We start from the raw sequence: 26991 nt of genomic DNA, 5'->3' as shown, positions 1-26991 counted from the left end.
AGGAGACACAACCACGAACGCGAAGCCAAAAAATAGCAAGGCAGCCCAAAATCTTAAACCCCTCTGCAACTCAGACTAACCTGAGCACAACCAAACAGAACACTCCCCCAGCCAATCAGAGCACAGCCAAGCCCCTAACCATTCAGAACACACCTCCACCCAATCAGAACACAGCCAAGCTCCCACCCAATCAGTTCATACCCCCACTGGCAGTTAAAAGGAAGAAACAGCTAAGACCACACATTGCTGCTCGAAGCACGAAGCTGAAAACACCAGCCTGAAGATGACGAATGGGACTTCGTCGAAACGTCGCCAAGACACTTCCAATTTTACGCGGGAGAAAACCCGAACAACCAAAGACCTACATACACACACACACACACACACACACACACACACACACACACATATATGAGATGTCATTAACCAGATTTATTTTAGCTTAGTGTGTTCTGTTGACTCATTTGTTATATCATTCACAGTAGAATGTTGTAAGAGTTTATAAAAGGGTTTTATAATATTTTAGACACTTTCCTCAAAGATATTTGTTATGTAGCTGCTTCTGATATTATTTTGAATGGATATACACACGACCAAAGAAAAAATAAATAAATTCTTGCTGATTTCCCCAGGACCTACCTTTGTGCTTCAGGTGAATTCTTGGCTGTTATTGATATGTTGTGCAATGGAATTTAAAGGACAAAATCATACAAGGTTTCATATTGGCTATTTTACTTTCTGTTCCAACTAGCAAAAATATACCCAGGGCAAATGAAGGATAAATATTACATTTTGGATGTCTCCCCAACTTCCCATTCTAATAATGCATAAAATATAGACCTCCTGACAATTATGTTGTTGTAAAGGCTCCAGTGTTAAGTCAAAGATTTGATTTTTGTGTCCACATTCAAAATAGATTACTATTGAGCACCAGATTCATGAGCTACATATTAAATAGCTGCAGTCCTCTTAATGAACAGTAAATAAAAGTCTTTAAAAAAAAACTAATGTCCAGGAATTAAGGAAAAGGCAGGCAATATTTTGTGACTGCAAATTGCATTAATTTTTTAAAAAGCGTTGGCCAGCAGAGGGCACAAGAAAGGACAGAGAGACTGACACCAGGAGAAAGCTGGGCCGAAGTATCAGACTTTTCTGTATTTTCAATATGAGTAAGCAACAGTTCTTTTTCTTTTTAGGAAACATAATATTAAATATTTATTTAAAATATTTTTAAATTCTGCTATACTAATTTTAAAAGCACCCATCATGGAGGCTTAAATGACAATTGCATCCCATATTCTCTTTTCAGTTTGCGGGGTTTTTTTGGCTGAAGTTTGCAATAAAAAGAGTTTAGAAGGTCCCACATGCGGGCTGCCGGTTGTCTGGATGATAGAAAAGTTCTGTTTTCCAAACCTTATCCACAAACTTTGGCCGATGTAACCTAACTTTATTTATTTATTTATTTATTTATTTATTTATGAGACTTATATACCGCTTTAAGTGCAAGCACTCTCTAAGCGGTGTACACCAGTAAGCAATGTATATATATATATTTACATTGCCCCCAACAATCTGGGTCCTCATTTTACCTACCCCGGAAGGATGGAAGGCTGAGTCAACCTTGAGCCGGTGAGATTCGAACCGCTGACCTGCTGAACACAGTCAGCTAAAGTGGCCTGCAGTACTGCACTCTAACTGCTGTGCCACCTCGGCTCTTTTAAAACTTCCCAGTAACACATACATACATACATACATACATACATACGGGAAAAAACTCAAGGCAGCTAATATTATATTAAAACTTAAAGTCAAAAGAGCTCACAGCAATATTAAAAAGACAGATTGCAGATGATCCAGGATAGTTAAAGCTGAGGTGCTCACTTTTCCAAGCTTTGCTTCTGCTTTGATCTTAGCTCAGTTTCTTTCTTCCTTCTCTCTTCCTGCAGCAATGGTTTCCCAATGGGACCTAGAAATGCAGCATATCTTCATCAATTAGCCATGATCAGCATAGAGAAGGGTCATAAACCCCTCTGCCAATCCTTGGGGGATTCCCACTGCCTGTAAGTGGGCCGTCATCATCCCAAATCTTAGGTAGCACATTCTGCTTACAAGGAACTCAGGGCCCCTTGCCTGGAGAGCATCTGCTCATCTTCTGGTTATCCTTCAGCTGTGAGATGAATCTAGGGATTTGTGTGTCATATCCAAAAAGATGGTAGATCAACGTGAGATATTGAGAGAGAGTCAAAGTAAAGTATTGAAACGTACAATCTTAACTCAGGCTCAGATGATCTAAACAATGATGAAGGGTCCTATATGCTGTCATGGTTTGCAGGATGTCATGCAGCTAGATACTTTATTTATTTACCTTTTTAAAACATCTCTATATGGAGTTTTTTCTGAAGTAGCCTTCCTGTGTAATATGCCAGGTCCCAAACCTGATAGCGCTTAAGAACATTTTCATAATTTCCACCAGCCATTTACATCTAACATGTATTTTTGGGAGGATTGTTTTAACTATTAGTTTCTGGCTTATCTTAAATTCAATTTTAAGTTTCTGTAATGATAGTATATCATTTTGGGATTTTCTAAACAAACAGCAATATATTAAGTAAATAATAAAGGCAAAGTGTTTGATTCTGCTCTACTGTACACTCTGCCCAGAAAGGACCATACTTGCCTTTGCATACTAGCCTATTGAACTGTGGAGTTCTTGGGAAATTATCCTCTTTTCTCTCCTGCCCATTAGCACAAATGGGAATCACACACTTCACATCTAATGGAAGAAATACGTAAAAATTACTTTTCCTTAATTACCAGTCTACGTTTCTTCTTGTAAATCAGAAGCCTTTTCTCTTTTAACCTTTTAAGTATGCCCTGTTAATAGTTTGTAAGAGTGCTTAGGATTTCCAAGAAGTAGTTGCTGATTTAGTCTAGTGATTTTTAAACAAATGGTCATGTATATTTTCATTGTAATTAACTTGGCTAACTCCAAGGTGCTTCAAGTCTGTTTTTTACCTCTCCCTCATCTAAATTCATCATTTTTTTCAGAGTAAAGAATCAAATTATTTGTGTTTTGTTTTTCTGCTAACAATAGCACTATGCACATCTATATGCACTCTTCTGACCGGGAGTTGCATCAGACCAGAATTGGGTTTGTTACTGGTGCTGCCTGCCATAGGACATGCACAAATGTTTAGCTAGAAGAAGGAACAAGAAAGCATGGGGGGGGGGAATTCACATTAATGTATTCGCTTTATGAATGCATTCAGCCACCACTTGTTTTAGCTGTTATAGTGCTATGAATTGGAAACACTGTACTTTCATATTTTCTTGATCATTAAAGGTAGGAAGGAGGAGGCTGTTTAATCAACTACGGTTATTAAGTTTGGAAACAGTATAGGCTTTAAGTAACTACAGATACTTCCTTTGGCAACAAATTTAGCGGAAACCTTCAAACTCCCTTCCCCTGCTGTCCCCCAAGGGAAAGGAAGTACTATTAGAATCCTCTCTTATTTTGCTACATTAAAGAAACATCAGATATTGACAGGAACTCTTCAAATGAGAAAGTTTTTTCCAGAAATTGCAGTTGGAAATCTACTTCTAAGACAGCTTTCTGCTTTCTTCCTTTAGAAAGGAGGAACTGGGAGATGGCAAAGACTGAACCGTGCAGATAGGAATAACGTTATCAATTAAAAAAAAGAAAGCTGAAATAATTTCTAACACCAAAAGTTCTATGTCAGGGGTGCCAACCTTGGTAGCGTTAAGTCCTATGGGCTTCAACTACCAGATTTCTCCAGCTAGGATAGTCCATAGGTCTTAAAATCACCAAGGTTAGATACCTTGCTCTATATTGTAACTGACTTAGAAAATACGCTTGTATCACTAAAAATGAAGGCAGTGTTTTTTTCCCCCCACTGATATGTTGGAACAGAAAATATAGAAAGGGCATGTAAGATTGGACCTATGTTCATTCTCTTTGCCATGTAAAAAGGACTCCTGGGGATCTGCCTGGACATTCCACAGTGTTCATAAGTGTCTTTTCCTATAGGGAAAGAGTGGGAAAAAAGAAGTTGGCTTTTGCATAGGAGATTGAGATTGCGTTTTCAATGCAAGAGTAGAGCCAAAAGATCTGAAACCAAACCAATGAAATTTAATGGCAGTAAACAGATATTAGATCATTCTGTTCTATAGGCAAAAGGGGTCTGGATTCTCCAGGCAAAACATGAATGGAGAAGTTACCGATTGCCTATTGTTGGATTCCGACTCATAGATTCCATTAGTTGTGCTCACAAATATTCACAAGAGCTGGAGTCCAACAAACATCCTACATTAAGATAAGGCAATCCACTTAATAAAAAAAGTCCAAAATAGTAATTAGGGATAACTCATCTACCTGAAATCTACCTGGGGACAACTACTGATAGTTCTAGAGGTGCTTTAGATTGGGTAACAGACTTAGTAAAAATCACAGGTCCTTCCAAAAATGTTTTTTAAAGCTGTATTTATTAATAACAGATAACATAAAATATAAATGATACATGGTGTGATGCAGCAATAACATGTAGCCAATTGTGGGAACTAGTTATTTTTTTAAAAGAAACATTTTACATATGTATTTAGAATAGATTACATTCTTTTTGGTAAATAAAATGGCTGTATAACTTAAGCAATTGATGGTTAATAAATCTAACAATGGATTAACTATCTTAGACAATTTGCACTTTTCTTGTGCCTCTGGATATAAAAAGGTATTTATTTCTTTTCTTTATAAAACAACAGTTTCCTATGATAAGAACATAAAAATTTAGGCACATGCAAAAGAAAGAATGTAATAAGGATGGTATATGCTGGTGCTTTATTTATTCTTGGCTGCTAATGGTTTACGGCTGATCTTTTTGGACTTATCGTTGTTCTTTTTTGGAGGTTCAGGGTTTGCCTGCATGTGTCTTCCGTAAAGGCTGCAAAGAGATTACATAAAGAACACTGTTAGCCCTATGACTAACTCAGGGCTTTCAACACAGCATGTAAAACATTTTGTTTAATACAAGAATGTAATTTTATGAAAAACAGTTCAGCAAGTTTTGAAATTCCCTATGACGTTCAAATCTTGATTATTATTATTATTATTATTTTGCATCAGAGTTGGAAGGAAAAAGGGGACAGAAAAACAACAGGGAAGGCAAAATAAGAAAAACTTGTTAGATTCTTAAAGATTTGGAGACACTGACAAAAATTGGATTGAACTAATAAGACAGAATGGCGATATCAAGAAAAGTGAGCTTGCAGTCTAACTGGAATACTCAAGGGCTTGATAAAGTGACACCAAGCAATAGTGCCAGCTTCTCACACATGATGGATTGCTGGAAAAGAGCTACCAACACATCAATGCCACATTAATACAGACCCCTGATTAAATGTTGACGAAGTATCCTGCAATTAAGATCGCTGGCACTCACAAGAAAGCTAAATAGACTCTAAGGCTGAAAGGATTTACACTAAACACCAGAGAGCAATTAATGGATAATTTATGAGTAATTCTTAACTTAAACTAAAATTAAAAGCCTTCAAAACAAACAGGATGCAAATGTAAGACTTGCTCTGTTGACAAAGTGTCTTTTAGAGGTTGTTTGAGGTGTCAAGAGAGAAAAGGTTCTCTAAACTTTCTTATTTGGAGAAGAGCCATGCTAATAATAAAATATGATAATAAAAGCAAGCAAAATCTGGTATCTGTTTTATATCATACATATGCCACCAAGCTCAGCATATTCAACCTTCAAAACAAATGTTTCTACAGTATTGAGACTGTGGCCACCAATCAGAGAGGACAAATATTGGAAAACCTTAATAAGATAGATTTATACATACAACATGTGTGTTTCATTCAATTAGTTTAGTAGATTTTTATTAAACTTGTTTAAGGAAACAGGAAGGGCCTATTCTGGTAATTCCTTCCCTAAAGAGTGGTCTCTATCTTGTTGAACACTACCCTCATTTGCATATCACTTAAGAAAAAGTTAAAAGAAACTGCTCATTATGTAAGTTGGAAGATGGAGTGCAGGTTTAAAAATTGCACTGAACTTGCAAAAGGAAGATATCCAGTGCACCACTTTGGCAGAACCGGTAGCTAATTTTTTGTTGCCCAGGCCCAGAACGGACTTCCGGAAGCGCCATCCTCACAGAGAACCAGTTGTTCACATATTTGAATCCCATCACTGAGGATATGCCAATACCTTTTCCAATCTGTCTTTCTCTGGCTATGTTGTGGCTCCTGCCAACAATATAAAATATTGTTTATATTTTACCAATCTTGGAAGAATGGAAGGCTGAGTCAACTTCAAGTCTGTTAGGATCAAATTCCAGGCTGTGGGCCAAGTTTGCCTGCAATACTGCATTCTCATCCCTGCACCACCAAGTGTATATATATATGTGTGTGTGTTTCTCTCTCTCTCTCTCTCTCTCTCTCTCTCTCTCTCTCTCTCTCTCTCTCTCTCTCTCTCTCTCTCCCTCCCTCCCTCCCTCCCTCCCTCCCTCTATCCAGGTAAACCTCAACTTAAGGCCAAGTTGTGAACCAAATTTCCATTGTCAGTTCTTAAATGAGTCACCCCATATTTTATGACCTTTTTCTGTGATTGTTAAGTATATCATTTAAGGTATTAAGTATTGTAACTTAAACAGTTGTTAAACGAATGGTTGTTAAAGTGAGGATTACCTATATATGATCCTCAATGGTTCTAAGACACAACATATACAAGTTCAGTTCTTACCGTGCTAATTTCTGTGCCAAGCTTCAATTCTATGACTGTGTGTCACAAAATTGAAAAAAGACGTGTTAATAATTTAACAAAGGAACTCTCTAGACCAGATCTATCTGTAAATTTCAGAATATAAAATATAGCTTTCTTTCAGTGAATTTGCTTGAAAAAGAAGTTTCTTGAATACTGACAATAACATGGCTGCAATAATAAAAATAACACCCTTTGCAATGACATGACAGAATAATGCCAAATTAATTGTTTATAGTGCATGGGTGCATTAACTACATTGCACTAATAATATAATAGCTCTTTACAGTATAGAAGCACAGAACTGGAATAAATCAGCTTTTATTGAACACAGTAGGAATGGGAGCTCACTACCTCTGTTGGCAACTGTCCAACTGAATTTCTACTCATAAGAAATTTTTGACAACTTAACCAGAATCTGCTTTCCTTTAACTTTATTGTTCATATTATGCATGGTAATTTTTTATGTGATATCTCCTCAGATCCTTGAAAGATGCTAGCATATCTCTGCTTTATCCTTTCTTCTGAAAGCTACAAAATAGGCAGGTCCCTCAGCATTTCTTTGTAAGACTTAGAATCTGTTCATCTGAATTCATTCTTTGTGGATTCATTCCTTAGAGGGCAAGATCAAAAGTTCAAGATTAAAACTAGAAGGAAACTGTTCAGGAAATACATCTAAGCTATCAGACAATAGAACAGGCTGAGAAATGAAGTCACCAGCTCTTATTCACTGAGGTTGGGTGGCCATCTTTTAGGGTGCTTAGTGAATCTTGCATTGAACAGGGAGTTGAATGAGATGATCTCTAATGCCTTTCCGACTTTATAAATCTAATATTTGTGACTCTTCTCTACATCTGTTCTTTTTTTGAATCTTACAGTTTGGTGCCCAGAACTATACATAGTAACGTCTAATAAAATTGTATGCAGAATATAGTGGAACTTTTACTCCCAATGAATCAGAAATTATTAGAGCTGTGCAAATCCTTCAAAACAGGTGCTTTGGAATGATAGTAATGAATACAAAGCAAACCTTTTTGAATTATTAAAGCAGCCCTGTCATTTTACAAACTCAAGTGCAAAGTATTCTTGGTTGATTGCAGGTATCTGCTTCCACTTGGAAAGTGGCTGTACATACACATTTATGCAGAAAAACTGCTACCAGTGTTTTATGTATCCACAAGGAAAGTGAACATTCATGGAAACTGCTATAAAATCTTTGAAAGATTTTTATGGAATATTGTATAGCTTTAGAAATCATACATCTATTGATGCAGTCTAAAACTGCATTTGCCTTTCCAGCAGTCTTATCATAGTGCTGATTCATATTAAGCTTGTGATCCAAAACAAATTCAAAATGCTTTTCAAGTATATTATTTCCAAATTGTTTGGAGCAGGAATTGTCTGTGGAACTAGGATCCACCTATAAGTTTCTCACATAAGAAACTAAAAAAAAAATATTGGTGCTGTAATTGCATCAATAAATGGCAGAATCTTTTTAAACTACTATAGTCAGATGTGAGATGCAGCTTTCTTATTAAGGAAAAGGGTACATTGTTTTCCAGATTTTAATATGAATCTGAAAAGATATTTTTACAAATAATCATCTTAGTATAATCTTAAAGATGTTTATTTGTAAAAATATATGTTAAATATTTATATATAAATATATATTTTATATATTTATATCATGGTTTTTTTCTTGGTTATATAGGTAGTTATAAACACATATTTGCTGAGAAGTTTGCTATCAGATGAGATATGCAAATATTTATATATACAGTATGTATTTTAAAAAGATACCCAATTTGCTAAAAAAGCTTGTTGTATTCTCTATCCTGCCCCACTGAGAGTAACAAATGAGAGTACTCTGGCTGCAACAGCAAAACTAACAAAAAGGGAGAAAGATGCTCATTAAACTTCATCATTCTGTCCACTTTAATGATGCCTTTACTTAATAAAAATTCCCTGAACAGTTGCAGGGGTATTAGGCAAGGCCTTTGGTTATGTATCAGAGGTCTGAGCTGTCAGTGGCAAAGATGCAGTTCGGGAGCCGCATTCCCAAGAGGACAGGGCAAATACGACCTCCTTGTAATAAATGCAAGAGAATCAATAACTGCAGCTTGGAACATTACTTAAGCATTTAAGGAAATAGGTGATCTGTCTAAATTAAAGTATGAAGTGCTAAATGTTACAATTTAAAACATAAATCACCATACTTGAAACTCTCACACGTTTTAGCTATAAATCTTGTTATTAGGGATTATAACTTTAACAAGTGGTATAAAAGAACTGGGAAATATGGAAATATCTTGAATGAATTTCCCCTTCCTCTCCACTTAAATCTTTTGCTAAATACACAACAGCCACAGGCTATATTCTCTAACATAATAGGGTAAAGAGAAACAGTGACCCACCCCAATATCTGTACAAATGCTAGGCACAATATGTGATATGTTTGTGCCTGGATTTGTGTGTATCTGAGTGCACAAGTGTGTTATTAACTAGCTGATGAAACATTTATTTTAGGTTATAAAGATCCAGCAGTGCAACACTCTCCATTAGAAACAGGAACCTCAAATTCTCAAAATTCACTTTTCAGAGATATTTTAATGAATGTTTAGAATAAGGCTCCTGGGATTATACACCTATGTGATAAAAATATTTGTAGTAAATAATAATCAAATCTATGTATTTTTGCAGAAACTCATGATACTCCCTGACCATTTTATAACCCCAGCAATTCTTCTAGCTAGATTAGATTGAGAGAAAGTGGAAGGGCTGGTGAGCCTCATGACTGAATAGGGATTTAAATAGGCTTTTCCCTGATCCAAGTCCAACATTCAAACCAGAAAAACTCATTATCTTTCATTTATACTAGAAAAATGATGGGTAATAAAAAAGTGCTAAAGGATATGGATGCATAATCCTTTTCTCTCTTGTTATCTTTCTACTCAGAATAAATTATTTGGAAGTAGCACTTCTCTTTTACATTTTCTCCCCTTTCCAACTGATAATCCATTTAAAATCATTCATGGGTGATTAGTTATTATCTGTTTCTTTACTCTTTAATCACTCATGAACTGGATATCATGGGCACTCTGGACCTCTGTGAAGGTAATAAACCTATTAAGAGGGCCCACTCCAGGTAGATGACAGATCCTGAAGGCTTTGTGAGAGTGCTGGGGAATCTCCTAATGATTTGACAGGCAGTTCTGTTGTTTTTCTGGCATAAGGAGGTAACCTGAGCTCTAAATGAGATTGCCCCAATAAAGATCTGCAGGAGAGTTATTAAAAACAAAACATACGAGAAGATGCCTAGAAATGACATTGGTATAACATGAACAATGAATATAACTGAGGACTGGGAACATGTCCTACACAATGGTAATAAGAGAGCAAGCCAGGTGAACATCTTTATTCTTAGTATATTGCAGATTTCTGCTCAATGTCTTTCACAATGACCCTTCTGAGGAAGAATAGACCTGTAGGCCACTGTTATTCCCCCCCCCCCGAATTACTCAGGGTTAAAGAACAGATTGCTTTTTTAATTTGAGCACTGCAAACTGCCAGAAAACCAACAAGCTCAAATCAGAATTACTTGTCAAATCATGATGATTCCCCAGTGGTTGCAAGGCTTGACCAAGGCTTGTGTTTTTAATCACTTTTGAATTTAATTTTTTTGTACTGCCTCTTTAAGATTAAAAAAAAAACTTTTACAACTACAAGCCTACAAGTCACTGGCTGATTTTTCAATCTGTTTAAAAGAAATGAAACTACCTCTTTTCACCTTTGTAAGATATTTATTTTGTAACTTTTTGCAACAGACAGCAAAGGAATGACTTTAGATTTTAGAGTTGTTTCTTAACAGTTTAAATGCTAAGGGTTTGCGAAAATGATTTAAGGAAAGATTTTGAAATTAATTAGAAAGGGAAAACTCTGGGAAAATATGTTTTGCTTATTTTTAAATACAAAACAAGCCTTTGGAGGTTGATTACTAAAGCAAATGATGGCTACTTTAAAGGAAATTTTTGATCTGTGGTGTATGAAGTGACTGAGCTTTTTAATTCTTTACTGGAACAAAAAGTGGTTACTGAAGATGAACATAGTCCTTTGAAGACAACTGAAATGGACTTTAAAGGAGACTTAAAATTACAACTTACAAGAAAGAGATGGAAACAATAGATCAACAAGAGGAACTGGATGATCATTTAAAAATAAAAAGACATACAAATAATATATCCAAAAAATAATGTGGACTATTTATTTATTTATTTATTTATGAGACTTATATATGGCTTTAAGTGCAAGCACTCTCTAAGCGGTGTACACCAGTAAGCAATGTGTATGTGTGTGTGTATATATATATATATATATATATATATATATATATATATATTTACATTGCCCCCAACAATCTGGGTCCTCATTTTACCTACCCCGGAAGGATGGAAGGCTGAGTCAACCTTGAGCCGGTGAGATTTGAACCGCTGACCTGCTGAACACAGTCAGCTAAAGTGCCTGCAGTACTGCACTCTAACTGCTGCGCCACCTTGGCTACCTTTTTGAATTGAAATATATTTACTGAAAAGTACAAATAAGCTTGCATAAAGAAGATAACAAGTTCAAGAAAAAAGATCAGACAAAAGAGGAATTGGATTTTTATCTATGGGAATTAAGAATGGCTGGGAGGAAGAAGAAAAAAAATAGAAAATTAGTTGCTCTTTTTGATGATGTTTAACGTTTATCTGGATTGGATAGCTTGCCTTTTGGAAATGTTCAATGGTATAGTGGATTAGTTTGTAATATTTGTTTTTATATAAATGTTATGTTCTCAGCTTGGGATAAATAAGGGGTTATTATTTCTGGTAATATTTAATAACTTTCATTTTTATTATGATAGTTCATTCCTGTCAGTCAGATGTTTATACTGGATTTGGCATTTTTATCCACCTATCAAGTCTTTCTAAGAACATGGATTAGGTGTTATTATTATGGTTATTATGGGCTGCTCTTTCCAGGAACATTTTTTGGAGCAGTCAAACTCCCCCTTTTAAAGCAGCGAAATACTTTTATCATATAACCCCTAAAAATCTGAAGGGCATTAACTTTAGTATGCTGCAATATACTTCCCACAGCAGTTTTGGAGGGCCAGGACAAAAAATACCACATGATCTGAGATTGTGTTCCTGTGGTCAAGGAACCATTAAAGCTAAAGTTCAGGTTGTACTATGCTGCATTTTCTATAAGGATGGACTCACTTTATAATAATAAATACTTCACCTAATAAAATACTGGAAAACTTTTTTATGGACATTGCTGTTATCAGATCAGTACAAAGTAAAATTAGGCAGACTCTAGCTGCCCACTGATAATTTACCACTAATCACAATATATTATAGTCTATTTCTATTTTTAAAATTTAATTAATTAATTAATTATTGTTGTTCTTAATCCTTTATTTGTAATGCTGGTCTGTGACTGTAATAAAAATGGAATTGAATTGAAACAGATATTATTATGGTTCATTGCATAATCAGCCAGATCTTTAGAGTAGCATTTTTATTCCACCCATCAATAGTTAAGACTAAATGGAAAGAGAAACTGTAAACCTCTATTGTTAGGTATTTTTGTTAATGTTTATTGGACCTTTATTGCGCAATAAGACAGTTGAAGTTTAAGAGATGAGTTTATAGAAAATAGGATGGGGCATTTTTCTTTTCTTTTTCCCAGTCTTTTCTTTAAAAAATCTACATTCTTCTCTTAGGTTTCTTTGTTATTTTTATCTGTTAGTATTAATAATAAAATAAATGATATAGAAATGGTACTTGCTTTTTTAATGGTAAAATAAAAAATACTGTATTTTAGAATGAACATATGCCTTTTATTGCATTTTCATGAACACCACTAAATAATGGCACAAAGCTGAAATTGAAAAATATAAGTTAACTTTTTTTTTTCAAAAAAGTTTTTATTTTCCAATTATCAATTACATAAACAAAAAGAAGAAATTTCACATTTAACAAGATAAAGTAAATACACCTAGATGTCGCCTGCCCACCCCCCCGAAACTGCATCCGCCCTCTCTTGTACTCTCCCTTACTTCCCTCCTCCTTCTCCCTCCCCTCATCTCTCTCTCCCTTCCCCCTCTCCTCTCACCATCCTACTTCCTCCCAAGACTTTCTCCTCCTCTCTCTCTCCCCTCCCCCTCTCCTCTCACCATGCTACTTCCTCCCTAACCTTTCTCCTCCTCTCTCATCCCTCTTCGGACACAGTACCATCTCTCTCATAAGTTATCCCTTATTATCCTATCATCTAACCTACCTACCCCCCCACCCCAACCCCCCTCCCTCCCAGTCCCAAAAAACCCACCCACCCCAATCTCCCCTCCCCCCCACTTCCCAGAGCTTGGCACAGGGTTTTCAAACATATTAAACAAAATCTACTTAACTTTAACTAATGCAAACTAAATCTAACTAAACCTATCCAACTATACAAATAAGAAAATCAATAAGTTACTTTAACTCAAATACAAAACAAATTTAAACAAATTAAAGAAAATCAACTATCAAAATCAAATAATGCCAAATTTAAAACAAAAATTGTTCATAATCAAAACAATACTTTTAATCATCTCTACTCTAATCAAAGTTTACCCATTAAATCCCATATTTATTTTAACTTTAACTAATAGAAACTAAATCACAATAAGTAAAACGGAATTTATTCATCATCCAAACAATACTTTTAATCATATCTACTCTAATCATAATTTACCCATTAAATCCCATATTTGTTCTTCATATAATTTATCCACCTTTTCCACACCGAGATGTGTATTTCTTTTAAACAATATAAACTTAGCTCTTAACTCTTTCCCCCCAGACCCAAATGAATGTAATACCCTTTTCTCCCAAATCAAAACCTTATAACATTCTTATCCACTTTTAATATATCATAAGTACTCTCAAATATTAAATCACCAGATTAAAACCTATCAACTATTCTCTCGAACAGAAATCATAGTAGATACTCTCAGATATTAAATCCCTAGGTTAAAGCCTATCAAATCTTCTCCCAGGCAAAAATCATAAATAACAAAAATTTAACAAAACTCCTTATAACAAGCCGGCTGATATTCCAACTTCTCCTTCTATTATCTGTTACTTAGAAGATGACGAAAAACCTTCTGCTGTTCCATTATTTTACTTCTAAAAACTGCACGAGTCATGCCCAATTTCTTTGATAAATCTTCTGTTGAAGAGGACTGCTGCAAAGGTACAACCTCCATATCTTCTTCAATCAGCTGCTCTTCCGGCTTTTCTTCCACCTTTATCTTACTTCTAAAAGGTCCACAAGTACTCAATTTCATTAATGAATCTTCTGTCAAAAAAGATTGTTGCAAAGGTTTAACCTGCGAATCTTCTATCAGTTGCTGTTCCAACTTTTCTTCTAATACCTCAGTTCTAAAAGCTGCGCGAGTCATGCCCAATTTCTTTGATGAATCTTCTGTTAAGGAGGACTGGTGCAAAGGTTCAACCTGCATATTTTTTCCAGTCAGCTGCTCTTCTAGCTTTTCTTCCACCTTTATTTTACTTCTAAAAGCTCCACAAGTACTCAATTTTATTAATGAATCTTCTGTCAAGAGAGATTGTTGCAAATCTCTGCATATCTTCTATCAATTTCTCTTCCAACTTTTCTTCTAATATCTCAACTGTAGGTAATAAAGAGCCCGCCTTCAAAACAGAAGTATAAAAATCTTCGCTTTCAAAATTGTATCAAGTCTGTAGCATGTTGTTGTTGTTAATTGCGAAGTCGTGTCCGACCCGTCGCGACCCCATGGACAATGTTCCTCCAGGTCTTCCTGTCCTCTACCATCTTCTGGAGTCCATTTAAATTCACACCTACTGCTTCAGTGACTCCATCCAGCCATCTCATTCTCTGTCGTCCCCTTCTTCTATTGCCCTCAATCTTTCCCAGCATTAGGCTCTTCTCCAGTGAATCCTTCCTTCTCATTAGGTGGCCAAAGTACTTGAGTTTCAACTTCAGGATCTGGCCTTCTAAAGAGCAGTTGGGGTTGATCTCTTCTAGGACTGACCGGTTTGAACGCCTTGCAGTCCAAGGGACTCGCAGGAGTCTTCTCCAGCACCATAGTTCAAAGGCCTCAATTCTTTTGCTCAGCCTTTCTTATGGTCCAACTTTCACAGCCATACATTGCAACTGGGAAAACCATGGCCTGGACTATACGCACTTTTGTTGGCAGGGTGATGTCTCTGCTTTTTAGTATGCTGTCTAGATTTGCCATAGCTTTCCTCCCCAGGAGCAAGCGTCTTTTAATTTCTTGGCTGCAGTCCCCATCTGAGGTGATCTTGGAGCCCAGAAAAATAAAATCTGTCACTACCTCCATTTCTTCCCCATCTATTTGCCAGGAATTGAGAGGGCCGGATGCCATGATTTTGGTTTTCTTAATGTTGAGTTTCAAGCCAACTTTTGCACTCTCCTTCTTCACCCGCATCAAGAGGCTCTTTAGTTCCTCTTCACTTTCTGCCATTAGAGTGGTATCATCTGCATATCTTAGGTTGTTGATATTTCTCCCGGCAATCTTAATTCCAACTTTTGATTCATCTAGCCCTGCCTTTCTCATGATGTGCTCTGCATATAAGTTAAATAGGCAGGGTGACAGTATACAGCCTTGCCGGACTCCTTTTCCAATTTTGAACCAATCAGTGGTTCCGTGTTCGGTTCTCACTGTTGCTTCTTGACCCGCATATAGGTTTCTCAAGAGACAAATGAGATGGTCTGGTACTCCCATCTCTTTAAGAACTTGCCACAATTTGTTGTGATCCACACAATCAAAGGCTTTTGCATAGTCAATGAAGCAGAAGTAGATGTTTTTCTGGAACTCCCTAGCTTTCTCCATGATCCAGCGTATGTTGGCAATTTGATCTCTAGTTCCTCTGCCTCTTCGAAATCCTGCCTGTACTTCTGGTAGTTCTCGATCCACATACTGCTGGAGTCTAGCTTGTAGGATTTTAAGCATAACTTTACTAGCATGTGAAATGAGTGCAATGGTGCGATAGTTTGAACATTCTTTGGCATTGCCTTTCTTTGGAATTGGAATGTAAACTGACCTTTTCCAATCCTGTGGCCACTGTTGAGTTTTCCAAATTTGCTGGCAAATTGAGTGTAGCACTTTTACTGCATCGTCTTTTAAGATTTTGAATAGCTCAGCTGGAATACTGTCACCTCCACTAGCTTTGTTGTTGCTCAGATTTTCTAAGGCCCATTTCACTTCACATTCTAGGATGTCTGGTTCGAGGTCAGTGACCATCTCATTGTGGTTATCTGGGATGTTAAGCTCATTCTTGTATAGTTCTTCTGTGTAGTTTTGCCATCTCTTCTTAATCTCTTCTGCCTCTGTTAGGTCTCTGCCATTTTGGTCCTTTATCATGCCCATCTTTGCATGAAACGTTCCCTTCATATCTCCAATTTTCTTGAAGAGATCTCTGGTCCTCCCTATTCTGTTGTTTTCTTCTATTTCTTTGCACTGTTCATTTAAGAAGGTATTCTTATCTCTTCTAGCTATTCTCTGGAATTCTGCATTCAATTGGGTGTATCTTTCTCTTTCTCCTTTGCCTTTCGCTTCCCTTCTTTCCTCAGCTATTTGCAAAGCTTCCTCAGACAGCCATTTTGCTTTCTTGCATTTCTTTTTCTTTGGGATGGTTTTAGTTGCTATCTCTTGTACAATGTTGCGAACTTCCATCCATAGTTCTTCAGGCACTCTGTCTATCAGATCTAATTCCTTAAATCTATTTGTCACCTCTACTGTATATTCATCAGGAATATGATTTAGTTCATACCTGAGTGGCCTAGTGCTTTTCCCTACTTTTTTCAATTTAAGCCTAAATTTTGCAACGAGAAGCTCATGATCTGAGCCACAGTCAGCTCCTGGTCTTGTTTTTACTGACTGTATAGAGCTTCTCCATCTTTGGCTGCAGAGCACATAGTCAATCTGATTTCTATGTTGACCGTCTGGTGATGTCCATGTGTAGAGCCGTCTCTTGGGTTGTTGGAAAAGAGTGTTTGTTATGACCATCGTATTCTCTTGACAAAATTCTATTAGCCTGTGCCCTGCTTCATTTTGTACTCCAAGGCCAAACTTGCCTGTTATTCCGGTTATCTTTTGGCTTCCTACCTTAGCATTCCAATCCCCCATGATGATAAGGACATCATTTTTTGGTGTTAATTCTATAAGGTGCTGTAGGGCTTCATAGAACCGGTCAATTTCATCCTCTTCAGCACCAGTGGTTGGGGCATAGATTTGGACTACTGTGATATTGAATGGTTTGCCTTGGATTCGAATTGAGATCATTCTGTCATTTTGGGGATTGTATCCCAGTATTGCTTTTCCTATTCTTTTATTGACTATGAAGGCTACTCCATTTCTTCTGAGGGATTCTTGCCCACAGTAGTATACCTGATGGTCATCTGAGTTAAATTCACCCATTCCTATCCATTTTAGTTCGCTGATTCCTAAGATGTCGATGTTCAGTCTTGTCATCTCTTTTTTGACTACGTCTAGCTTGCCTTGATTCATGGATCTTACATTCCAGGTTCCTATGGAGAAAAAATCTTTACAGCATCGGACTTTCCTTTCACCACCAGATATATCCACAGCTGAGCGTCCTTTCGGCTTTGGCCCAGTCGCTTCATTCTTTCTGGCGCTACTAGTACTAGCCCTCTGCTCTTCCCCAGTAGCATATTGGACACCTTCCGACCTGAGGGGCTCATCTTCCAGCGTCATATCTTTTTTCCTTTTAGTACTGTCCATGGGGTTTTCATGGCAAAGATACTGGAGTGGTTTGCCATTTCCTTCTCCAGTGGATCACATTTTGTCAGAACTCTCTGCTATAACCTGTCCGTCTTGGGTGGCCCTGCACGGCATAGCTTATAGCTTCATTGAGTTACGCAAACCCCTTCACCACGACAAGGCAGTAATCCATAAAGGGACATAAATTATGTCCCTGCATAATTCACCACCATTCCAGCCGGTATCTCCCATCTGAAACGAATCTGTCGCCTCTTAAGCTCATCAGCCAAAAAAGCAAAATGCTTTCTTACTTTAAGAATTCTTGAAGGTAGTTCTTTCAGAAGTATAACATCCTGGGCTGCAATTTGAAATCTCTGCTTGTAAAAGGCTTGTAAAATTTTATTACGAAGTGATCTACTAAAAAAATAAATAACCACATCTCGTGGCAGATTCCTCTGTCTTGCAACCCTTGAATTAACCTAAAAACTTTTTCTGTCTCTCTCAATATTTCTTCAGGCTCGGATTCCAAAATAAGAGCTATATCCTTTGCAACCACTTGTCTCAAATCTTTTTGATTATTTTTCTGCATTCCTCTTATTCTTAAAGCAAATTCCATACTTCTGTATTGTAACATAGTAATTTCATCCTGAATTATTTCCACCTTATTTTCTATTTTATCTTCCAATTTTTCAGAATTTTCTACAGCAACATCAATACGCTGATCCAAATGATCTATGTGATCAGCAAACTTCTGAAGCACAGACGCTATATCTTCTCTCAATTTCCTAAATTTATTTTCAATAATTTCACTTATCTCTTTTTCAATCCGTCGTACACTATCTTCCAAAGCGTCCTGTAAGTCTTTAGGTAAAACTGCTGGTAAAACTGAGAAAAGTGGTGGAAATTTAGACTCAACTTGCTGAGCTGTCTGCATTACCGAAGAGGAGATTGAGGCTTTAGAAACAAAAGCTCCAAAATGCTTTGAAGCCATCTTGGGAAAAAAAAAACTCTTAAAAACTTATAAAACCTTTAACAAAGAGAGAGAGAGAAAAAAGAAGACAAAAGGAGGGAAAAAAACAAAAACAAAAGCCCCTTGTGTAAATAAAAAAAAAGAAAAAAAGGCTGTTACATAGTTTCAAAGTAAAGTTCCGGTCCTTTCACTCTTAAAAACAACATCTCAGCGCAATTTTTCACCCCTCTCAAATAAGAAAAGAGAGAAGATGAAATCTTTTCCAGAGTTAAAGTCTCAAAATAATCACAGATATAATCTCCCTGGTCAGCTCTGTCTGCTTTAAATTTTACTCACAAGTTCATTTTGAAAGCAGATGTGTAAGCAGCGTCTAGCTTTGCCCCCCCCAAAAAAAATTAGAGCAAAGGCATCCTGGAATGTGGAGAACGCCTCAGACTCCAGCTCTCACCCTCCGACCTCCAAAGAAAAAAAAACTTTGGGGTCTCTCGGGGAGCCCTGCCACTATCCGAGGGAAACTCATCTCCTCCCCTTCGCCCAGGGAGAGAGATTCCAAGCCGCGAGACGGCTGTTGCTCGCTGTCTCAGCTGGCTTTGACACATTCCAGGGCGGACGGCTGAAAACAGCCGCCATCGCCGCCGCCGTCACAGAAAGCTCCCACTCAAAATATAAGTTAACTTTATCAGGCTAAAAAGAAGATAGTAAAGTGAAATTAGAGTCAGGTTCCAATCCCTTGATAATTTTCCTTTCCAATCTTAAATCAACATTTTAATTTGCTTGCCACACTATTGTTTTTCAATTCATATACTGAATTTTTTGTAAAAGCTGAAGATTATAATGGAAGTTATTGACAGATTTTCCTAATTAGCATGTATCTCCATTATTAGCTAATGTGAGCATTGGAGGGTTCCCCTCCAATAGTATAAGATTTTGTAAAAGTAATATGAGTGGGGGTGGCTTTCAAAACAAAGCAATACAATATTAATTACAGTGCAATATAGGTATCAGAGAAGGCATCAGCAATTTTTCATAGTTATTAAAGAAAGGTGGATTGAAAGTCTATGTTGGTGAGACCTTCACTCTACCCCAGCCAACAATCTTTACAGTAAAACTGTTACTGTAATGAATACAGATCAGTTAAGTCTCTCTCTCTCTCTCTCTCTCTCTCTCTCTCTCTCTCTCTCTCACACACACACACACACACACACACACACACACACACACTTATGGAGATTCTCAGTCATCCAGGTCAAAGCTATCCCGAAGATGCTTTTTCAGGAGGCAACTAGACTTTCTTGCTTTTCTTTGAACACGTTTCGTTTCTCATCCAAGAAGCTTCTTCAGCTCCCCACCCTCCAGTTAGAGCTGAAGAAGCTTCTTGGATAAGAAATGAAACATCTTCAAAGAAAAACAAGGAAGTCTAGTTGCCTCCTGAAAAAGCACCTTTGGGATACCTCTCCATTATTTTTTATTAGATTTCCCTCCCCTTCGTTTCTTATATTTTGAAGTGGCATTGAAGACTAATCTTCAAGCTAATTAGTTCTTTGTTATAACACCTTCAAAATAACCATACACTAAAGAAGCACAGAGTGCCAGATGGGACACTGTCATTCACCCTCTGGTATTTAGTTTTTAGGAATGATTTTATCCCTATGGGCCACTCAATCAAATGAGAAGATAATGAAATGTAATGATATTAAAACAAGAGGACCCTGAAATTCTGCTGCAGGACTAAACTCCTTGGGTTGGGTCCCAGCAACAGAAATTCTTCCCAAGTTCCAGTGCTTCCAGGTTGTGTCCTCTTGAATCACAAGAAGAGAAGGGAGTCTGTTCAGTTCCTCCATTGTAGAATTCTGTATTTGCAAAATATATGCTGCCTTTGCTTTTTTAAATTTTTAACAGCATATCATGAAGTCCCTTATAATAGCCTTCCACGCCTTCCAGCAATAAACTCTAGTCTCCATTCACTTACTGGTTATTCACTAATTACGTACAAAATATAGATTACAGGAAAATATCACAGTCTGCATCAGAATGCATCCAGGCATTTTTATTAACTTGAGGTGCTCATCTGTTACATTCAAGAGATATGAAATATCAGCTTTCCCCCAATTCTCTATACAGCGCTATATAAGTAGTTCTCAACTTATGACCGGTTGCTTAAAGATCATTCAAAGTCATGATGGACCTCCCTGGGATACTTACAATCGTATTCTGAAGTTATGATGTCCCCCTGCAATCATATGGCTGCATTTCAGGAGCTCAGCAACTGATCTATATTTATGACTGTTTGCAGCATCCTACAGTCATGTAACTATGTTTTATGACTTTTTTGTTGAAAGCTGGCATTTATTTCCAGTTTTCAGCAAAGCCAGTCCCATAGCAAACAACTGGTTTGCTTAATGACCATGGTGGGTTGCTTTACAACCACAGCTTTCAGTTAATAACCCCTCCAAGGTTATAAAATTGGGTCACCTATATGAGTGACCCATTTTATGACCATCACAACTTACAATCATAATGGACAGGCTCCATTATGATGGTAAGTCAAGGGTTATCCGTAGTAATGCCAAATTATACATATAGGTTGCAGTTGCTTTTTAGAATTTATATATTTATTTATCAAATTTGTACACATCCAACTCATCTAACTGACTATGGGTGGTTTAGTATCTGCAGGACCACTTTCTCCAATCAATTTCAGCCTATACTACTTTGGATGCTTGAGAGAATCACCTGAACTAATGGGAAGACAAACATTTAAGTGCTTTTTTTCCTATTGATATCTCTGTACTCCAAAGCAGCCTTCCTATCAAAATTTGCTTATCTCATCTCCACTGTTGTACTTTAGCAAGTTATTAAAAAACAGGTTATTTTAGACAGTTTCAAACATTTATGTGTAAGATGGGCCATAATTAATTTTTATAGTTATATAACACATGGTTCATTGTATTTTCATTGTATTGTACATGATAAATGGCAGGTAGAAATCTAATGAATAAATATATGAAATAAAATGGCCATTAAACTAAATAACAATGACCCATGATGAAAGGAAATCCTTGACTGCTGTTAAGAGAATAATTACTTTGGTGTTTGTACTGAGATTGAATAAACAAAGGAAGCAAACCATTCTGGAAGCATTCAAAAGTTATTTAATCCAATGCAACAGATGAGTCATATAGGGTACATGTCCCATTTTCGAGCCTTCAAAGAATGTCTAATATAGTGAGACTGTTTTTATTTAAGCAAGGAGAAATACATATAAGAGTATTAAGGATTAATTTCTTTCTTTACATTTTAACTGCTCAAATTTTTTTATAAGTTAAAATTTTAGGTCAGAAATGCACTTCTGTAACACTGATATATATAGATGTAAATGTAAGAATACAAATCACAGTTCTTGTCTACTTCTAACTATCTGCATCATAATGGACTAGATCAGACATGTCAAACACAAGGCCCAGGGGCTGGATGCAGCCCGCAAAGTGGTTTCATGTGGCCTGCGAAGCCATCCTGGAAACAGTGAGGGAACGGCCCCCGCTGCCTTGGCCCTGGCCCAGGCCAGCCGGGAGCCAAATGTACAATTTTGTGGCGGCCATTTTGGCAATTGCCCCGGTGGAACATGCCTTGGCATTTGCCCCAGTCCCACCCCCTTCTGCCAGAGACCCTCAGATCTGTCCCACTCCTGCCCAGGCTCCCATAGGCACTCTTGACATGAATGATGTAGAACTGGCCACACCCACCCAGTAGGCCACACCCACTCCATCCATGGCCACCCAATAGGCTGCACCCATTCTGGCCACACCCACCTGCCCCCCCCAGGGCAACCAAAATGCTGATGCAAACCTCAGTGAAATTGAGTTTGGACTAGATTGTGAAAATTGGAGAGGATATAACTGGATTAACACTTTGTGTTTTTTTGTTCAGACAAAACACAGAATGTGAGAAAATCCAAAATCTCTTCCTTTTTTGATGTGCCTCTAGAATAGCTTTCATGATTTCCAGTTCTTTTGAATTATAAACACCAGGGAAAAAACTATTTGTCTACCAGTTAGGAATAAGAGAATGCATATTGTAGCCCAATTCATTTAGATTAAAAATCTATTTTAGGATATCTCTGCAAGCAGTCCTTGACTTCAAACAAGATAGAATCTGCCCATTACAGTAATAAATTGTAACAGTCATAAAAGTGATCACCTGATTTTATGACCTTTTAAAAGGTGATTGTTATGCAAATGCCATGATCATAAAGCAATCATGGAGGTCATTAAGCAAACCAATGGTTAGGTTTGTTGAAAATCAGAACGAAATGCCATTTCTTTTGCCAAAAATATTGCAAAACATGATCATATGATTGTAGGATATTGCAAACAGCCATCAGTGAAAGCTAGTTGCTGACCACATAAATTATAGTCATGTAAACTATGCAGAGAAGAGGGTGGTAATCGTAACTTTGGAATCCCTGGAGAGATCTATTGTAACTTTAAACGGTCACTAAGCAAGTAGTCATATATCAAGGACTATTTGTATACTCCTCAAGATAACTACAAAAAACATTTTGACCTCATAGGACAATTCAGTTAAGTACATAACAGAAATTATAAGTGCAAATTCTACAAATTGTAAATATGTAATTAATGCAATATTTTAAAAATTGTAATTAGCCACAACAAGTTGTCATTCCTTACAAGGATATATTATTTACATAGTTACTAAAAAGTATTACATCTAATTCCCTTGGTTAAATGCTTTAAGAATCATTGGTTATAGTTTAATCCTGATATCCTCATTAGTTTTTGTAATGTTATTGATTAGTTATACAAATTGAAGCTGCAGTATATTAAGGTAAAAGAAATGTTCGCTTATGCATTCAAAGAAAATCTATGCACGTAAGTGTATAGGAATAGCAAATGCTTCTCATATTTCTGCCAGCATATCTAACTAATCATAAAAGAAAGAAAGAAAATGATTTTTGATGCATCCATTTGCTGATGGATGATCAGAGGGCATAGAAACTCAAGCATGAAATCTTAATCCTGAAGACATTTTCATCTGCAGCCAAATCACCAGGGAAGGAATCAAACAACTTTATTCTGCAAAGTTTGTGACAACACTGTTGACTTGGCACTGCTTTTTTTCTTAGTTTATCTTTCTGTCAATGCTCAAATATTTATTGCTGAACTGTAGTTCACACTGACATCCCTGTTATATCAGGCCACGTTTTATTTCAGCATGAATTAAAGCAATAATATTTGCCAGCTATAATTTTGAAGTATGCCATTCTGTCTCTCTATCAACCTCACCCAAAGAAGTTTAGCACCAACCATGTCCACTACAATGAGATTTTACACTGAATGTCTGTAATGCTATAAAACTGCTTCCAGGAAGTTGGCAAAATCTTCCACTGCTAAAAACAAATTATTTCCAAGCTTGGATGGAGTAAGACACACAACTTATTCAGAAGCAATGAAATATAGAAAGCTGCTTTCCATGTTAATTTAAGTTTATTGTTAGACTATTAGTGAAGGAATACAGTATGGCCCACAGAGATGTTTTGCTGCGTTAGAGATATATGGAGAAAGAGAGTTTGGGTTTTGGACCTCTAGAGCAGGGGTCTCCATCCCTCAGTCCATGGATCATATTGGTCCAAAGCCTGATAAGAAGTGGGCTACACAGCTGGAAGTGAGCAGTGAGTGAGCAAAATTAAAACCAAAACCATCCCCTTCCCTGGCCCATGGAAAAACTTTCTTCCACAAAATGGTTTAAGTGGCGGGCAAGCAAGTGAAACCAAAAACATATCCCCCCCCCCCGATCTGTAGAAAAAAATGTCTACCACAAATCCAGTTGAGCGGTGAATGAGCAAAACTAACACTTTGAAAGTGTGTGGAAAAATAGTTTTCCACGAAATTGATCCCTGGTGCCAAAAGGATTGGGGACTGCTGCTCTGGAGTTCAAGTGAACAAGAAGTTTATACATATAGGGTGCACATGCATCCTATGGGATAACGAGGTATGGAGAGGTGTAGATTTGTGTATTAAGCAGGGGAGGGGAGTATGGGGTTGGACTAATGATTTTTATGCTTCTACTTTTTTTTAGTGGGTGCTATATAAATTAAATGTTGTCTCAATTAATCAGTTATATATGCCTATCCATTTCATTGCCATCATGAGGGTGTACAAAGATAAAAATACAAAAACAATACAAAAACAACCACAAAATCATTAAATGGATTAATAGCAATAAAACTGGTAAAACTATAACAAAAAAAATGGTCCCATCTGCAGGATAGAACTATTAATTTTCCTAAAAGTACCAGTTTTTGGCAATTTCACCACCAACATTATTGGATCCCAAGAACAGATGGCAAAGCTAATGTCTGGGATGGGTTAGGCGATATTCCAAAGGGCAGGCATTGTGGAAGAAAAAGCTCTCCTCTTGGGCCATGTCAGAAAATGGATCCAGGAAACTACAGACCTATCAGCCTGATCTCAATACCTGGGAAGATTATGGAAAAGATAATCAAGCAACAAATCAGTGAACACCTAGAGGCAAACAAAGTCATTACCAAAAGCCAACATGGGTTTGTCAAAAACAGATCATGCCAGACAACTCTTATTGCATTCTTTGACCAGGTGACAAAATTAATGGGCCAGAGGAATGCTGTGGATATAATTTACTTGGACTTCAGTAAAGCATTTGATAAAGTAGACCACAACCTACTACTTGATAAGGTAGGAAAATGTGGGTTAGACAGCATCACCACAAGATGGATTCATAGCTAGCTGACTGGCCGTACTCAGCATGTGGTCCTCAATGGAATTGCATCTACTTGGAGGGAAGTGTGTAGTCTGTTCTGGGCCCAGTGCTCTTCAACATCTTCATCAATGATCTGGATGAGGGGATAGATGGGGAACTCATCAAATTTGTAGACGACACTAAGCAGGCAGGAATAGCCAACACTCCAGAAGATACGCTTAAGATACAGAAAGATCTTGACAGACCTGAACATTGAGCACTATCTAACAAAATGAAATTCAATGGTGAAAAAAGTAAAATTCTACATTTAGGCAAGAAAAACCAAATGCGCAAGTACAGTATAGGTAATACCTTGCTCAACAGTAGTGAGAGGGACCTTGGAGTCCCAGTGGACAATCACTTATATATGAACCAGAAGTGTGCTGCAGCTGCCAAAAAAGCAACTCAGTGCTACGCTGCATTAACAGAAGGATAGAATCAAGATCACCTGAAGTGTTAATACCACTTTACAATGCCTTGGTAAGGCCATACTTCTTGGAATACTGCATCCAGTTTTGGTCACCACGATGTAAAAAAAAATTTGAGACTCTAGAAAGAGTACAAAGAAGAGCAACAAAGGGGACTGGAGGTTAAAACATATAAGGAACAATTGCTGGAATTCGGTATGTCTAGTTTAATGAAGATGAGGACTAGGGATGACATGATAGCAGTCTTCCAATATCTCAGGAGTTGCCACAAAGAATAGGGAGTCCAGCTATTCTCCAAAGCAGCTGAAGGTAGGACAAGAAGCAATGGATGGAAATTAATTAAGGAGAGAAGCAACCTAGAACTAAGGAGAATTTTCCTGACAGTTAGAACAATTAACCAGTGGAACAACCTGCCTCATGAATGCTCCAACACTGGAAATTTTTAAGAAGAGACTGGACAGCCATTTGTCAGAAATGGTGTAGGGTTTCTTGGCTGAGCAGGGGGTTGGAGTAGAAGACCTCCAAGGTCCTTCCAACTGTATTCCAACTACTACTACTACTGCTGCTGCTGCTGCTGCTGCTGCTGCTGCTACTACTACTATTACTACTATATGGGACTAAATGTTTTTATCCTGCTGAACCATATGGGACAAGGGATGTGATTGGAGTGAGGTAGTCCATCAAATACCCCAATCCCATGCCATGTCTCAATCCTTTCAAAGCAATTCTGCAAAGCAGCTCCCTGATAATAAATGGTATTGCTTGACCATAGTGGCTTTGGTACACCAGCAGTGCTTTAACAGAACCCACTAAGGGAAGGTTGATTGTTCTGACCTTAGTTTGAAAAACATCTGATTTTTTTTATATCATGAAAAGAAAGCAATATAATCTGGCAACATTGGTTTATATGAAATTGAGTGGTACAACTTTCCACGGTTTTTTAACCTAAGTAAGAAAAATAGGCATATTATATTTCCAATGAGATTCATACACCTAGTTGTTGTTGTTTTTAATAGCTTGCCCAAACATCTACAATTTCTGCCTACTTGGGGGTGAAAAATTTTTGGGCTGAAAAAGATTCTTGCTCTTATTTAAATGTTAAGTCTGAGCCAAGTTTTTGTCATACTCACTGAAGCCAGAAGAGCTTTCAAATAAACATTAAATGCAATTTACAAAAAAAGCAGAAGAATAGCATCAGTGGTACCTAAC

General features: G+C 37.1%; 1 protein-coding gene across 6 annotated transcripts in view; it reads right to left on the bottom strand.

Moving 5' to 3' along the window:
- Nucleotides 1-4484: 4484 nt before the first annotated feature.
- RSU1 (Ras suppressor protein 1) overlaps nt 4485-26991 on the bottom strand; it is a 114865-nt gene continuing 92358 nt past the window's right edge. For 2 of the 6 annotated variants that reach the window (XM_039331737.1, XM_039331740.1), the window contains exon 9: nt 4856-4958. In XM_039331737.1, the coding sequence (XP_039187671.1) occupies nt 4856-4958 (103 nt within the window). Of the gene's footprint in view, nt 4959-26991 lie in introns of all 6 variants that reach the window. The other 4 variants (XR_005555218.1, XR_005555219.1, XM_039331739.1 and 1 more) reach the window with 3 other exon arrangements.

The sequence above is a fragment of the Crotalus tigris genome, unplaced genomic scaffold (genome assembly GCF_016545835.1).
Source record: "Crotalus tigris isolate CLP2741 ecotype Arizona unplaced genomic scaffold, ASM1654583v1 scf7180000024437.13266115, whole genome shotgun sequence".
NCBI lineage: Eukaryota > Metazoa > Chordata > Lepidosauria > Squamata > Viperidae > Crotalus > Crotalus tigris.
The sequence above is the reverse complement of the archived record's forward strand: the minus strand, read 5'-3'. Positions and strand labels throughout refer to the sequence as shown.